This window comes from Alternaria conjuncta, assembly GCF_024043145.1.
Source record: "Alternaria conjuncta strain BMP 0040 chromosome Unknown scaffold_4, whole genome shotgun sequence".
Classification (NCBI taxonomy): domain Eukaryota; kingdom Fungi; phylum Ascomycota; class Dothideomycetes; order Pleosporales; family Pleosporaceae; genus Alternaria; species Alternaria conjuncta.
Window position 1 is genome coordinate 1,373,616 of NW_026250093.1, and position 15,520 is coordinate 1,389,135.

General features: G+C 52.5%; 6 protein-coding genes across 6 annotated transcripts; 4 read left to right on the plus strand and 2 right to left on the minus strand.

The window, feature by feature from the left end:
- Positions 1-16: 16 nt before the first annotated feature.
- J4E85_003309 (uncharacterized protein) lies at positions 17-1,947 on the plus strand (the record flags this gene model as incomplete). Its single annotated transcript, XM_051467577.1, has 6 exons — positions 17-142; positions 237-338; positions 389-436; positions 487-784; positions 902-1,032; positions 1,126-1,947. 6 exons carry the CDS (start codon positions 17-19, stop codon positions 1,945-1,947), a joined length of 1,527 nt encoding a protein of 508 aa, XP_051328736.1.
- Positions 1,948-2,177: 230 nt separating this feature from the next.
- Positions 2,178-3,195, minus strand: J4E85_003310 (uncharacterized protein; the record flags this gene model as incomplete). The annotated part of the gene is made up of 3 exons (XM_051467578.1): positions 2,178-2,751; positions 2,809-3,028; positions 3,087-3,195. 3 exons carry the CDS (start codon positions 3,193-3,195, stop codon positions 2,178-2,180), a joined length of 903 nt encoding a protein of 300 aa, XP_051328737.1.
- Positions 3,196-3,682: 487 nt separating this feature from the next.
- On the plus strand, positions 3,683-7,876 carry J4E85_003311 (uncharacterized protein; the record flags this gene model as incomplete). The annotated part of the gene is made up of 2 exons (XM_051467579.1): positions 3,683-3,985; positions 4,031-7,876. The coding sequence occupies 2 exons, from the start codon at positions 3,683-3,685 to the stop codon at positions 7,874-7,876; spliced, it is 4,149 nt and encodes a 1,382-aa protein (XP_051328738.1).
- A 2,571-nt stretch (positions 7,877-10,447) lies between these two features.
- On the minus strand, positions 10,448-11,647 carry NCS2 (cytoplasmic tRNA 2-thiolation protein 2; the record flags this gene model as incomplete). Its single annotated transcript, XM_051467580.1, has 2 exons — positions 10,448-11,501; positions 11,553-11,647. 2 exons carry the CDS (start codon positions 11,645-11,647, stop codon positions 10,448-10,450), a joined length of 1,149 nt encoding a protein of 382 aa, XP_051328739.1.
- Positions 11,648-11,984: 337 nt separating this feature from the next.
- On the plus strand, positions 11,985-13,882 carry J4E85_003313 (uncharacterized protein; the record flags this gene model as incomplete). Its single annotated transcript, XM_051467581.1, has 4 exons — positions 11,985-12,088; positions 12,148-12,322; positions 12,371-13,453; positions 13,502-13,882. The coding sequence occupies 4 exons, from the start codon at positions 11,985-11,987 to the stop codon at positions 13,880-13,882; spliced, it is 1,743 nt and encodes a 580-aa protein (XP_051328740.1).
- Positions 13,883-14,150: 268 nt separating this feature from the next.
- Positions 14,151-15,419, plus strand: J4E85_003314 (uncharacterized protein; the record flags this gene model as incomplete). Its single annotated transcript, XM_051467582.1, has 1 exon — positions 14,151-15,419. One exon carries the CDS (start codon positions 14,151-14,153, stop codon positions 15,417-15,419), a length of 1,269 nt encoding a protein of 422 aa, XP_051328741.1.
- Between the last annotated feature and the right edge of the window lie 101 nt (positions 15,420-15,520).

Below are 15,520 nucleotides of genomic sequence, written 5' to 3' on the forward strand. Positions count from 1 at the left end.
CTGCGCCCTTTGCGATATGTCGCCTTCGCTCAGCGGCCTTGGCCTGGCTTCACCGGGCCCCTCCGACGCCGATTTAGCAGACTTTACCAGACGCTTCGAGCAATTCCAGCTGTTCGAGGATGAAAAGGCGAAGTTCATGACCGTAAGTGCACTGTAACTGTCACTATCACTCAGTCGTGACTGACGCGCAATAGGAAATGAAAAATCGGTATGAATATATGCACCAACAGTACCAGATATTGGCCACCGAACGCGACCGCGATCGCAACTGGATCCTCGCATGGCAAAATGAGAAGCAGCAATATGAGAGGTCGCACCGGAACCTGCAGCGGAATATGGTAATCCCATCCAGCCACACATCGCTTTGGAGCTGACTTGGACGTGACAGGCTGAGAATCCATTTGTTATGGTACTGATTGACGGCGATGGCATGATTGTGAGCTCCACCTACTGCGAGTTGAGTGCAGTCTGCTGACTACATATCAGTTTAGTGACGACTTCCTCCGCGAGGGAGAGCAAGGTGGCCGCCGGGCTGCTGTCCAATTGTTCGCCGATATCCACGAGTATATCGAGAATGAGTGCCAAGATATCCCATTCGGTTACCGCATCGCCTGCCGCATCTATGCGAACGTTCGGGGGCTGGGCGACGTGCTCGTACGCAGGGGGATTTATGAAGACATCATCGAGTTTGAGGACTTCGTGCGTGGATTCACGCGGGGAAAGACATTGTTCGACTTTATCGACGTCGGTGCGGGAAAAGATCGCGCTGACGAGAAGATCATCGGTGAGTGCTACTGTATTCCTCAAAACCCACTATCCTAAGCTATTTCCGAGTTTAGACGTCCATGTAGGCTTCTGACCGTACTGACAATCTTAGAATTATTCAAGTTATACTCCCAAGATTATCATTGCCGTCGGATCTTCTTCGGGTGCTCACACGATAATGGCTACGCGCGAACGCTTGAGCAGTGCTCCGATCGCCTTCAGGTGACAAACAAGGTGGTTCTCCTTGAGGGTGTTCCATTTGAGAAGGTACGTAGCATGTATAGCACATGACTGACTCGCGGGAGCCATGGGTTCCACGAACACTCGTACAGTCCGCACGCTAACCTCACCTCTCTGTAGGAACTCGTCGGCCTGCCGTACCAAACGAAGAAGTTTCCAAGTCTCTTCAGGGAGACCAAGCTCGTGGTTTGGGGATCTGGACCTACATACGCCGCCAGTACATACGCCAACGGCCTTCCACCAGCATTTGTTCCGGGCAGGATCGACTCGAACGATAGTTCTAAGGCGTCTGTAGCTTCGACCGGTCTCCCAAGCCGGTTCCCAGCCCCATCGAAGTCTCCCATCATGGACAGTCCTTTGCCAAACCGAGCGACAATGATGGCTTTGCCTAGAACGCCTTCAACATCAACACTGGCTTCGGACAGTACGTTCCCGGCACTCAAGCCAGATCCACCAGCGCCGTTGCTGAACTGGGCCGCTAAGGCCGCTGCTCCGCCGCCACCCGTTACAGAGACCCCAGTGTACAAGCCCGTGAACCGCGAAGAAGTCATCGCACGTAACCGCGCCGGCCAACGCGTCGATCCGCCGTGTAAGGACTACGATAAGGCTGAGGTGGACCGCATGAAGAAGATCAAATTGTGCAACGTTCATTTCCTTCGAGCCGAATGCCCCTACGACACCAAATGCACCCATCTCCATGCGTACAAACCTACCAGCGACGAGTTGGCTACCCTCCGTCTTGTCGCCCGCATGGCACCTTGCAGCAACGGCAGTGTTTGCCAGGATATTAGGTGTATCTATGGCCACCGCTGCCCAGCACCGCCCAACAAGATTCACTACGCCAAGGGCACGAAGAGCTGTATTTTCGGCGAGTCTTGCAAGTTCCCAGCGAGCTTGCATGATATCGACACTAATGTCGTCAAGACCCTGGTCGTTCGCTAGATGGGGGAGCACGGAGATCTGTATGACAAAGTCGCCGATGGGAGATGGCTTGGTAGAATCTCAGACATTAGCAACTTTTAATGTATCCCGAATCAAGTTGCCACTCATGAACACCCCGCAGTCTACATTGGTGTCAGCAACGGAAGTTCGCAAACTCTTGATGCAATGTAGGCTTCAGGGTCAAAATATTTTGAATTCGGGCATGGTGTTCAGGGCCAACATTGCCATATTCATTGCCTCTTCCACTCGTCAAACTCTTCATTGAGATGTTGTTTCAATGCCGCAAACTTATTCTTAAAGTTCTTCCCACATCGCCAACACTTCATGTCCCAACTAGGCCAATCTCCGGGAGAAAACCTCTTACTATCTTCTTCTAGAGGGAACTCGTCTAATTGAACCAGGAAACTACTGTTGAAGCTCAAATAGTGTTTCTTGTGCTTCATCCAGTCTGAATGCATGTCCCGACTGAAGATATGTATATGTAGATGGTTCATCGAGGGGTGGGTATGTAAGCCTACTACGATATCCTTAGACCAGTCTCGGCCGAGTGGAAGGAGTGCTGCGCGCTCCTCGGGTGGAGGTGGTGGGTCGGGAGAGCTCATCATTGCCTCAAAAGCCTCATTGTATGGTTTATCTGAAGCGCTGAAGTCGCCATATTGACGTCGGAGTTCGTAGGCAGCGAGTTCTTTGAGACGAACGACGCGTTCTCGTACTTCGGCGAGGAAGGCTGGGTCTGTGGAGAGAGCTTGGAGTGGGTGCTGATCGTAGTAGACCTGTTTCCGCGGGATGAGTAGAAGATGTACGCTTGTTGGTCGTCAGCCTACTAGTCCTCTCCAGTTACTAAAAACCATGGGCACATACCTCGCCTTGGGGTACTTGTCGGTTATCACGACAAAGTCATCGTCGTACTCCAGTATCTTGTTCTCCGGGTTCGTCTCCGGGCTCTCGATATAGACGCCCAGCCCATTCCGTCCGTCCCATCGCTTAGCTGTCTTGGCAGACTTCTGTGTCGTACTTGGACCGTCTGCGGCGGAAACGATGGGTGATTTTGGTTTCTTCGACTGCGTCATGAGTTCTGTGACTGCACCGTGAGTTAAGGTTGCGCGTTGAGATTGTTGAAGGCATGCGATGAGACGTACATGCATTGGGGCGCTTCGAAGAGGCAGGGTCGATTGCGGGCTGAGCTTGATTTGCCGTCTCCCTGCCTGCTATCTCTTTGTCCGTAATGGCATCGTGGGTATCCGTCATGTTTGGGCGGCCCGTCATTGTCGATTTGTTGTCGCGTTTGGGTTTGCAAAAAGATCTCGTATGCTTGTTCGAGGTTTGTATGATAGGGGCTCGAAATAATCGGGTTGCTATCCAGCTTGGGGCCAGTGGGCGCATCGATACTCGTGAATGCTTCGTGAGGGTTTCGTGAAGCAACGATGACGATGAGGCTCGGAGTGGGTCCAAGCGTACCGAGGCATCCCTGCAATCATCGGAATTTCGGATTGCGCATCGCGTTCGAGTGAAAGCGCCAGGAACTCGCGATGGCTGCCATCATAGGTGCTTCTTTCCTCTTTGGACTCGCTGAAGGGTGGTGCAATATTGATCCCGGTGGTTGAGCCCTTTCATTAGCGACTGCGCCCTTCTCACCGCCCACGAACAAATCACATTATCATACCTCCACTCTTTCTTCCTGAGTATACTTCTATGGAGTCCAGGACGTACAACTACACTATACATATCGCATACGATGCCCAAGAACGCTCACCCACCCCGCGGCAAGCCCGCCAAGAAGACTTTGCCCCCTGAGGAGGATACATCATTCATTGTTTTCGGTGACGCCAAACCCAAGAAGAAGAAGGGCGAGAGTTCTGGTGGAGACGCTGCCCAGAGCGAGAGTAAGGGCAAAGGAAAGCCCGCAGCCGAGGATGGCCCCAAGAAGCCGGATACAAGGACGCTCATCGCCGGCGCATCGTGGACAGGAAAGCTCCCGGTCAACCTCCTGTCGGAACACTTCCAGAAACAGCAGTGGAGCAAGCCTGACTATCGCATCGTAAGTAGTCGCGCCGTAATAGCAGGCCATTGCTAATTACAGCAGCGGAAAGATGGCGACCAGCATTTTGCCTACGCTGTGGTACTCTCCAAGATGAACCAGAAAACACGGCAGACCACCACCCTACCTCCCATCAAGATCCCGTCGGAGCTCGAAGAGCAAGCACATCAGCCTACTGCCGTCGAAGCGCGCAACTTTGCCGCCGCCTATACTCTCTTCCGAGTCGCCAGCGGGAAGAACCTCCACACCATGCTTCCGCCCACGTATAAAGACCTTTGGAAGGGACAATTCATGGACCTCAAGAAGAGGGATGAACAAGAGGGCAAAGGATGGATGTATGAGGCAGACCCCTTCTTCGGTTTTGCTGAAAGGGAGAAGGCGAGAGAGGCAGCAGCAAAGGCGCGTGAGAAGAGACAGAAGCAGCAGGAAGAGGCGCAGAAAGCCCACAACCAACAGCCAGGTGCCGCCATGCCAAGTTCAAACGGTCCAGCACCTAGCCGGAATTTGCTCAAGGGATGGGAGAGAGTGCCCAAGATCGAACTCGGGAAGAGGACACGCAAAGAGGCAGAGCGTCTCATCCGCCGGGACGCACTCTGGAACCCGAACGGCATCGAAATGAATCCGTCTACAAAGAACCGACTAGTCGAGGAGATCGCGAACCTTGGCTTTCGGAGAAGCCACGTCGAGGAGGCCGCCGATATTTGCAAAGATCGCGAGGAGATTATTGAATGGCTTCTCATTCATGTACCTGAGGACGACCTACCATCGTGGTCATTACCAGAAGGCTACGTTGCTGGCGTCAGTATGGCTAGCTCTAACCTCAAGCGTGAGGGTGCCGTGAAGCGCCTTGCTGCAGCCGGATACTCTATGGACCTTTGCGAAGAAGCATACGATAGTCAAGGCAGTGATGAGAGAAAGGCCGCGGCTTTGCTGCAAGCTCGTCTACTCCGACCAGATGAGGAAGAGAGTAGCCTAGTACAAGATCTGGAAGATCTCTCGCTGGGCAATGGTGAGCCTGAGACGTCTCCGGAGGACGATCCGTGGGAGGTGGAAATGTCATCACTTGAGGCAATATACGACGGTCTGTTCTCGCGCCCTGCGCCCGAATCTTGTCGCATCGAGCTAGACGTTAAGCAACAAGGAAAGCGGCTCATACTACAGGTTAGGAAGCCTTTTGGTCCTTACCCCGCGGTCGTGCCTATCATCACGTTCGAGGCGGCCATCCCAGCATATATTCGTTTGAGCATCATTCGCCGAGCGCTTCTCCACGCTGAAGCCAACTTCATTGGCATGCCTATGGTATACGATATCGTAGACTGGATCCAAACGAACGCCGGTGATATCTTCCAGAACCCAGGAAGATTGACCGATGTTTCCTCTGGCCTTGCAGCAGCAGATCACTCGTCGGAACAGCAAACTCAAAAACGAAGAGCAAAGGGACGACCCAGGAGGCCTATCGACTGGACACCCGCCACGCCTACTAGTCAAAGAATAATGTCTGATTGGCAAGCTAAGCAGGGATCTTTAGCTCAGCAAAAAATGATGAACGCTCGGCAGTCACTACCTGCGTGGAGGTTGAGGGATGAAATCGTCCGCACCGTCAACGACTGTAAGGTCACGATCATCTCAGGTGAGACTGGATCAGGAAAATCGACTCAATCGGTGCAGTTCGTCCTCGATGATCTGATACAGCGACAGCTCGGTGCTGTTGCGAACATCATCTGCACCCAGCCACGCAGGATTTCTGCGCTTGGTCTTGCTGATCGTGTGGCCGATGAGCGATGCTCTCAGGTCGGCGACGAGATTGGGTACACTATCCGCGGAGAATCTAAACAGAAGCAAGGAGTTACTAAGATCACGTTTGTAACGACTGGTGTACTCTTAAGACGTCTTCAAACGTCGGGTGGCAATGCCGACGATGTCGTTGCCGCCCTGGCCGATGTCAGTCACGTTGTCGTCGACGAGGTTCACGAGCGTAGTTTGGACACAGACTTCTTGCTCGTTCTTTTGCGCCAGATCTTACGAAAGCGGCAAGATCTCAAGGTCATCTTGATGAGTGCCACTCTCGATGCTGCTGTTTTCGAAGCCTACTTCAAAGAGGTTGGACCCGTAGGCCGTGTCGAGATTGAGGGTCGCACTCATCCCGTGACGGACTACTATGTCGACGATGTCGTACATTTCACCGGGTTCAAGGGATATGGTATGGGCGACGAAGATGCTTCCGAAGACAAATCGTTCTCAGCGAATCTCCGGAGTATCGGATTCGGCATCAACTACGACCTCATCGCGGAGACTGTTCGTCACATTGACCGCCAGCTCGGTACAAAGGATGGAGGTATACTTATCTTCCTACCTGGTACTATGGAGATTGATCGCACGCTCCAAGCGCTCAGTCAATTCGCAAACCTCCATGCATTGCCTCTACATGCATCACTCATGCCAGTCGAGCAAAAGCGCGTCTTCCCTCCCGCTCCCCACGGCAAGCGTAAAGTCATCGCGTGTACCAACGTCGCAGAAACGTCGATCACTATCGAGGATATCGTCGCTGTCATCGACACGGGCAGGGTAAAGGAGACAAGCTATGACCCGCAAAACAACATGGTTCGCCTTGCCGAAACCTGGGCCTCAAGGGCAGCATGTAAACAGCGACGAGGCCGAGCGGGGCGTGTCCGAGCAGGCGACTGCTACAAGCTATACACACGCAACGCTGAAGCTAAGATGATGGAGCGCCCCGATCCGGAGATTCGACGTGTGCCACTTGAGCAGATGTGTCTGTCCATAAAGGCAATGGGGGTGCAGGACGTTACAGGCTTCCTTGCTTCAGCGCTCACACCACCAGAGAGTACAGCGGTAGAGGGTGCTATCCAATTGCTCTCGCAGATGGGTGCCATCACAGACGACGAACTCACTGCACTTGGTCGACACATGTCTATGATCCCGGCAGATCTCCGACTGGGCAAGCTTCTAGTATATGGCGCGACGTTTGGCTGTCTTGAAGCCGTGCTGACGATCGCGTCTGTTCTCACGGCTCGCAGCCCTTTCATATCACCACGAGAGCGAGACCAGGAAACTCGAAATGAGTTCGATCGTCTCCGCGCTTCGTTTTCTAACAACCAGGGAGACCTACTTGTAGACCTTCGAGCATACGAACAGTGGTCTGCATTGCGCAGCAAAGGGACGTCAACACGAGACCTCCGCTTCTGGTGTCAAGACAACCGACTGAACCCCCAAACCATGTTCGACATCGCGTCCAATCGCACCCAGTACCTGTCGTCTCTCAAGGAGATTTCTTTCATTCCCACACATTACTCCTCCGCCAACCCTTCGACACACTCGTACTACAACAAACACAACGCGAACGACGCGCTCTTACGCGCTTTGATTGCCGGATCTTTCAACCCGCAGATCGCACGCATCCAGCTCCCCGACAAGAAGTTCGCAGCAGGCATAGCTGGAGCCGTAGAACTCGATCCTTCAGCCCGCGAAATTAAGTACTTCAACCAAGAGAACGGACGCGTATTCGTTCATCCCTCTTCAACACTCTTCGCCAGCCAGACCTTTCCCCACAACGCTTCATTCATTGCGTACTTCAACAAGATGGCTACAAGTAAAGTCTTCATTAGGGACATCACGCCGTTCAACGCATACAGTCTGCTGTTGTTCGCTGGAGAGATCAAGGTTGATACGCTGGGCAGGGGCTTGGTGGTTGATGAGTGGATTAGGCTGAGGGGTTGGGCAAGGATTGGTGTGTTGGTTAGTCGGCTGAGGGGTATGTTGGATGGCGTGCTGGAGAGCATGGTCAAGGAACCGGGGATGGGAGTTAGTGATAGGCAGAATGAGGTTATTGATGTCGTTAGACGGATGGTTGAAAGGGATGGATTAGATGCTTAGACGCTTACTACCTTACTCGACGGGACTGTTAGATCGGAGGGTGCGGTTCGCCTTAGACTAGCGGTATGAATGGATGAACCAATTACTCCGTACAGGTTTGGCTGCAAAATAGGCTTTAGGGCTTGTTGGGTGCTCCTTCCTTTTACGCCCCGCAGTTGCCAATCATCAACAGAAGCAAGGGTTAGCGCGGGGTGAAGGCCACGGAGGTCGCTTCCTCAACATCCTACACTCACACCTGGGCAAACTCACGTCGAGAAGAATAAAGAGTAACGTCATACCAGCTGTTATTTGAATAATGCTGCAATTTTTATCCCGTGTGTGTTAACACATTTTCGTCCGCCCGGGGCCTAGCCAACGGCGTGTTACCGCTCCAATCAGTGACCGCCTGATTAATTGACCATGTACCGCCTAAGGCTCGGAATGTTGGATGCGCGAATACCAAGACGATGACGTTCACAATCACCTGTGCGAAGGATGCGACTGCTGCGCCTGTTCTTTCATCCGCCGATCGCAGCATAGCCCTCATGTGGCACAGTCCCGACATGGTGCCCATTCATCCTGCCATTAGAGGCTGCCTGAAGTAGCATGCCGTTCTTTCATCTCTATTTCCGCTACGACAAGTTGACGGCATACGAAGCGATCTTCAAATACAAGAGGAGCCATGCCCGCCAATGACGGCTTAGGCGACAAAACGATCCAGGGCCACACCCAAGCGCAAATAGAAGTTGCGTTGCGCACTCCCTACACATACCGTCCTCTCAGCGATGTCAATGAAGAGATTCGAGTCGTTAAAATCATGGCCGGTAATGGGGTCAGCAATAAAATCGAATGCGACATCGAGCACTGTCTCTTGAGTGAAGAGGGGGATAGTTATGAAGCCATCTCGTATGTTTGGGGTGAACCCATCCGCAACCACGACGTTGTTTGTGATAACGGTACAAGTCATCTCAAGGTGACCTCCAATCTTCGCGACGTCATCGAGCGACTCGCTTCGGTGCCCGAAAACGATGGCCACCAACGATACTGGGTTGACAGCATATGTATCAACCAAGATAATTCAGCTGAGCGAGACAGTCAAGTCAAGAGAATGGCTAAGATATATGGCTATTCTAAGCGCGTGCACGTCTTTCTGGGTACCGTGGAGCCAGGCAGACATCCAGCAACAAGTAGCTGGTTCTCGCGAAGATGGGTAAGTAAATACCACTCTTCAGGTCAGACGAGACATCCGTGACTCTAACTTACCCAACTCAGGTCATTCAAGAATACCTGAATGCAAGGATGACTAGTATTCACTATAACAGACAGGAAACGTGGTACCGTCACGATGATTGGTATTCATTTTGGCAGGACGACCATAGGGCATCGGATGACAAGCCTGAGTCGCGAGGGATCAATGATTCAAGGTTTCACATACTCACAATGATGTATGGTTTCAACGACAGGCAATGCAGCGATGATCGGGACCGCCTTTTCGCACTCTTAGGCGGGTCTTGTGATGTCGTAATCACGGACACCCGTCCGAAACTGTCGACGGCCAACGAGCCAACGATCTACTACATGCCCACATACACGACGACTACCGAACAAGTCTATCTCGAATTCGCACAAGCAGCACTCGCCTCGACTTCAGCTTACAACCTTCTTTCATGTGCTGGCGCTTTCCAACGTACCCATGATGAGGTGCCACGAACTATGCCGTCATGGGTACCTGATTGGAGATGCACTCCTCTATATCTTCCTACGATCGACGGAGACGGTTGGTTAGACGTGGAACCGTTCACAGCATGCGCATCTGAGTTCACGAATGGAAAGTCATTCAGGCACAAACCAAGTGTTGTAGTAAATGAGGATGGCCGTTCCATTACAATTGAAGCCATACCGTTTGGGACAGTAAAGCGGATCTCAGAGAGAAAATTGTCCTATGGTTTCAATCGGCTTATCAACATAGACAACGAATACCAGGCGCTGGCCCCTGAATCTGTCGCCATTGGAGACCAAGTCATACTTCCCATCGGTGCGCCGACCCCACTTGTCTTAAGACAGGACGAATTCGCAAACTACACATTGGTGTCAAACTGCTGGGTCACTGGAGACCCCACCTCAGTCCTTCCACCTGCGCAAAATTGGATCATGAACGCAGACTGCGAGGGCGGACTGGATACTGCATCTATTCGCGACTATCTTATCCTCTGAACATGAACTTTCCGACCGCATCCGAGCAGAATGTAATAAACTACTGCATCACGTCTTTCAACGCCCACACCGCCAATAGTATTGTGGTCTACACACAAGCAGCGTAAAGTGATGCTGGCTGAGCTTGTGTGCTGCATGGCGAGTTGGGTATTCGCAGCGGCGTGGGTACTTCTATGGTAATAACCCGACAGGGAACTCGAAGTGCGAGTACCGCGTATTGTGGCCCGCTCCTATGAGGAGACCATCGCTGGCACCGGTCGGTGCTAGAGTCCCGGGAACTGGGAAAGACTGCGCACCCTCGCACAGTCGCCTGGATTTGTATACTCAACAGCATTCCGGAACACCGAAGTCCGAAAAGTGTACTGTTCAGCGATGCGTTCAAGGACCCTTAGCGCTCATCGTGGCTTTAGGCAGTGATCTTGTGCAGCCATAGCAAATATCCCTTCTGTTGTTTGTGGATTCAAAGTCATCGCCATCCTGCTGATCGCCACCCCAGCCGTGTATGCCAAATCGGCCGCCAGATACAGGCATACTGCACAGACTGCACTGCGGATCTGAGAGCGCATCGGGGCGAGCTTCGAGCTTGCTTGTCGTGCGGACTACATTTGCGACGATGCTTGGAAAGTTCTCTTCGACGGATTCGAAGTACTGCGTCATAAGGTCGTCAATGGTAGTATTCTTGGAACTTGTCGATGCTTGGGTGGCGCCTATTGATGTTTCGTGTACGAGTTCTGATAGTCCAGGTTCCGCCATCTTGGTGTATGATACTAGCTCTTTCTTCAAGACATCTCGAAGTGGGTAGTGGAAGTTGAGACCAAAGGGCGACATTCCGTCTGAGACTTGCCACGGAAGAGAAAATCCTCGGCCCTTGGCAGTTTCGGCAAGCGTCTTTTGAGCGAGTCTGGTCGTACTATCTCCCCAGAGAATACTTTCGCACCCGGCCAACTTCGCGTGCTCTACGATTAGCCGTGTTCTCAGGGTAGAGAGCACGTCCGCACGAGCCGTGGCCGAGGTGAGAGAGTTTATCATGTGAACAAATTGCTCTTCGAGACTCAAGTCTGCCTTTTGGTCGTCCTGGGGCACCAACGAGCGTATCGCGGCATCTTCTGGGACAAGGCGGAATACATCGTGCAGCGGCAGTGAGGCGTACTGATGGTCCGGATATTGCTCGCGAGCCTTGTCGAGTAGCTGCGCAGCTTGCACCTTTTGCTCTGGATCTTCGATATATATCGCGCTAATCTCAAATCCGGTACGGCCAGTCTTGCTCTTTTGCGTCTTGAGATGCAGGTCCAGTACGTGGAGGAGAGTGGTAGAAGAGACCCCAAAGGACAGGGGTACCAGGATCTTACGCTGCTGTTCTGCTCCAAAATTAACGCGAAACGATTCCAAGCGCTTGATGCACTTTGTATGCACGTAGCGGGCGAAGCAGTCACTATGTTAAATTTAGCGAATTCTTCTTCCCCTCCAGGTGGCGTAAACTGACTGGCAAAGCGGCTCGGAGCGCACAACAAGAACTGAAGGGTCTTTGCATCGTCTGCAAGGCTCGTCAGAGGCACCAGCAATATGTTTGCCTGGCATGATGTGCGTGTGTTGGGCTGATTTTGGTGAATGTGTTTGGTAGGGCTGACTCGTCGGCGGTTCTGGTCGTGGTTGCCCTTTGACGCCCGGCGGCTGCGCCACATTCTGGGAATGCGCGCTAACAGCTACCGGGAAGGCGGCCGTAGGTGACGATCGGGAACGTTGACGCGCAAGCCAAACATCGTCAACTAAACACCAACTCCCACCCATGACCCGCCGTTAACCAGGAATTGACGGGAAGACGCTGTCGCCAGTTCGAATCGAAGCGCATACCTCCGCCTGAAGCGCCGCAAACCTCCAGCCGTCAGCTCCGCCAGCTGGCCTCACATCCGGCAAGATGAAGGCACGGCTGCGCAACATCGCTCTACTGCTGTTCACTACGATAACAGCAGTAGCAGCGATGGATGTTACGCTCTCCGATAAGGAGACGCAAAAGTGCAGGTATGTAGGAAGATACGCATCTTGGGTTAGCCAGAGGCAGCATGCTCATATGAGTCCAGCGGCATGTACAGCAAGAAATCGTGGGGAGGCAAGGTCGATCCCTTCATACTTGTCAAGTTCATAAAAGATCCCAAGAAGAACGAGGGCATCAAGGACCAAACTGTCAGCCTGGTGATCTGGGAATGGAAAGACACTTTACTTCTGGGCGCACCTTCCGACTTGCCCGTGAATGATGTACGTGGGTCCTGATACTCTCCGCATAACCCAACTGACTTCCTCCAGGAAAATCGCCATTACATTTGCGACGACGAATCGATAAAACTGAAACTCTGCGACGAAAAAGATAAGGGCAAATGGGTACTTGCAGAAGACGTCGAAGACGCCTCTCAGATGCCTATTCGAACCGACGCCATCAATCTCGACGACCCGAAACCGATCAAATACCCGGTCTCCACCGCAGAAACAAAGGTTCCAATCAAGACGGGCTACTATTGTGTGGCTGCGAATGCGGCAGACAAGGAACTGGAATTCGAGGCTATTGTGACATTCCGGAATGCCTATGGCGAGCTCCAGGCGGCCCAAATCGCCAAGCTCCCATTTTACGGCGGCATCACAATTGTGTACTTTGTTGTGCTGGCATTCTGGGGCTTCCTATACTTCCAGAATCGCCACGACATTCTTGCCGTCCAGAACTACATCACGGCTATCCTAGTCTTCCTAGTCGTGGAGATGCTGATGACCTGGGGCTACTACGACTACCAGAACCGCCACGGTAACAACGTCGGCACCAAAGCTCTTATGATCGTCGTCGCCGTGCTGAACGCTTTCCGTAATTCCTTCTCGTTCTTCCTCCTGTTGATCGTGTGCATGGGATACGGCGTTGTCAAGCCTTCTCTTGGCAAGACCATGACGGTCGTTCGCTGGCTTGCTGTAGCTCACTTCATCTTCGGCGTTATCTACGCTGTAGCTTCGCTTACTGTTCGCCCAGATGACGCTGGACCTCTGGTCTTGCTAGTCATCCTTCCTCTGTCGGCTACCCTCACGGCATTCTACATCTGGACTCTGAATTCGCTAAACCTCACGATGAAGGACTTGATGGAGCGCAAGCAGCACGTTAAGGCTACCATGTACAAGAGATTATGGTGGTGCATCTTGACGAGCATCGTTGTCATCTTTGGTTTCTTCTTCATCAACAGCTTCACTTTTGCTGGAGCGTCGACACCTGACTTTGCGCCAACCCATTGGCAAACACGATGGTTCGTGCTCGATGGCTGGCTAAACCTCGTCTACCTGGCCGACGTCTGTTTCGTCGCGTATATGTGGAGACCAACGGCCAACAACCGAAGGTTTGCCATGAGTGATGAGGTACGTTTTCGCAAATGTAGCACCCACAATCTTACTGACGACTTTTAGATTGCACAAGATGATGAAGGCTTCGAGATTGCCTCGATGAGGGACTCTCTTGATGAAGAAGAGAGAGGAGCAGACCAACCTCCTTCATACGACCCAGCCCAGAGGTCGAACAACAACAACATTGCGCGCGATGTATCGCCTTTGCCCGCACCACAAGCCCAGAAGCCCATCGTACCTCCCAGGGAGAGTCTCGATGGCGACACCATCTTCGCTGTAGGCGAGGATGATAAGTGGAGCAGTGAAGAAAGTGGCGACGAGGAAGAAAGCGAGGATGAGGAGGATGATTCGGACGACTCGGACGATTCAGAGGAGTCAGGGCCATCGAATTCAAAAGCGAAGGACAGCGAGCGGTCCAGATTAACTGGTCGAAAGAACGACTAGGTGTTGATTTGACGCGTCAAACAACGGCGTTGGATGGCCAACAACACTTTTCATGAAGTTAGCGTTATCCCCAACCTGTTGTTTGATAGATTAGGCGTTCCCAGCGTTTTTGTAGTACATTTGGCCTGAAGGCCCAGATCTAGCATATTCGATGACATCAATTTGTCACATCTCGCTCTAGCCGTAACTCCGTAATTGCCGAGGCATCTCGAGCTCTGCCCAGGTGATCAAGCCCTCACGCACCTCACTAAACACCCTCACAACTGCCATGGCGACCTCTTCACTGAGCGCACCGCTACGGACGCCCAAATACATATGCGACGCTTGCCGAACAAATGTGCGCTCCCTACGCAGACCGGCCGTCGATACGTACCGAACCTTCAGCACCGCGTCATCTTCAAACGGCAAAATCCCCACGCGGCCGATATCATTTCCGTACCGTCGCGATCGATTTATCATCTCACCGCTGCATAATGAAAATGCTCGCGGACGATTCGAAAAGCGCCAATACTCGATAACGAGCTCCTCTTCGCAAGCTGCCAGCTCAGGCTGTGCACCGCTCCCGCATCGCCGCCTCATCTCCCTCTCTGGGCCAGATACCGTCAAGTTCCTACAGGGGCTGATAACGAACAATGTCGATTCGAGCCGTCAATCGCCCTTCTACGCGGCCTTTCTAGATGCGCGCGGCCGCGTATTGTGGGATGTCTTTGTCTGGGTGTGGCCAAAATTACTAGAGGGCAAGGAGCATTGGGCATGCTATATTGAGGTAGATGAGAGCGAGATGGAGTCTCTAAGGAAGCATCTGAAGAGACACAAGCTTCGGAGCAAGGTGCAGATCGAGGAGGTAGAACCGGACCAAATGCGCGTGTGGGCGGCTTGGGGCCCTGAGATCGAGAATGCCAATACCGGCAATGTCATCACTGCGATGAGCGATCCGCGTGCACCAGGCATGCATCGCTACCTCGTAAGTCCCGACGTAGCGACAATAATAGAGGGGGTGGAGCCAGTGGATATCCGAGAATATCACCTTCAACGCTACAGGAACGGCATACCCGAAGGACCGCAGGAGATACCAAGAGAGAGTGCGTTACCAATGGAGTGCAATATTGATCTCTGGCATGGTATAGACTTCAAGAAAGGTTGTTACGTTGGCCAGGAGCTTACCATCCGCACGAAGCACACCGGCATCGTACGGAAGCGCGTCTTGCCCATTCACATTGACAAACCTGCCGCATCCGCAGCCCTTCCAGACCATGGTACAGACATCAAACAGCTAGATGAAGATGGCAAAACCAAGAGAGGTCGTGCGACAGGCAAATTCATTGCAGGCATTGGGCAAGTAGGTCTCGCAATGTGTCGATTGGAGAACATGACCAGCATGAAGATCAGTGCCGAGGGAGGCACATGGAAGCCGGAAATGGAGTTTGGATGCGAGACAGACGAAGGCGTTGTCAAAATCAAGCCCATCCTGCACGATTGGTTTGTACAGAGGGAGAGGGAGCTTTGGGAGAAGAACAAGAATAGACCAAGCCTATAGACATGGTTTAAGCAATGTTATGTCCAGAACGCTGCATCTTCTCTACAACTATCGGTTACCACTGAGTTCCCTATTAAGTTTGGTCTTGCGCGTTGTGTTCA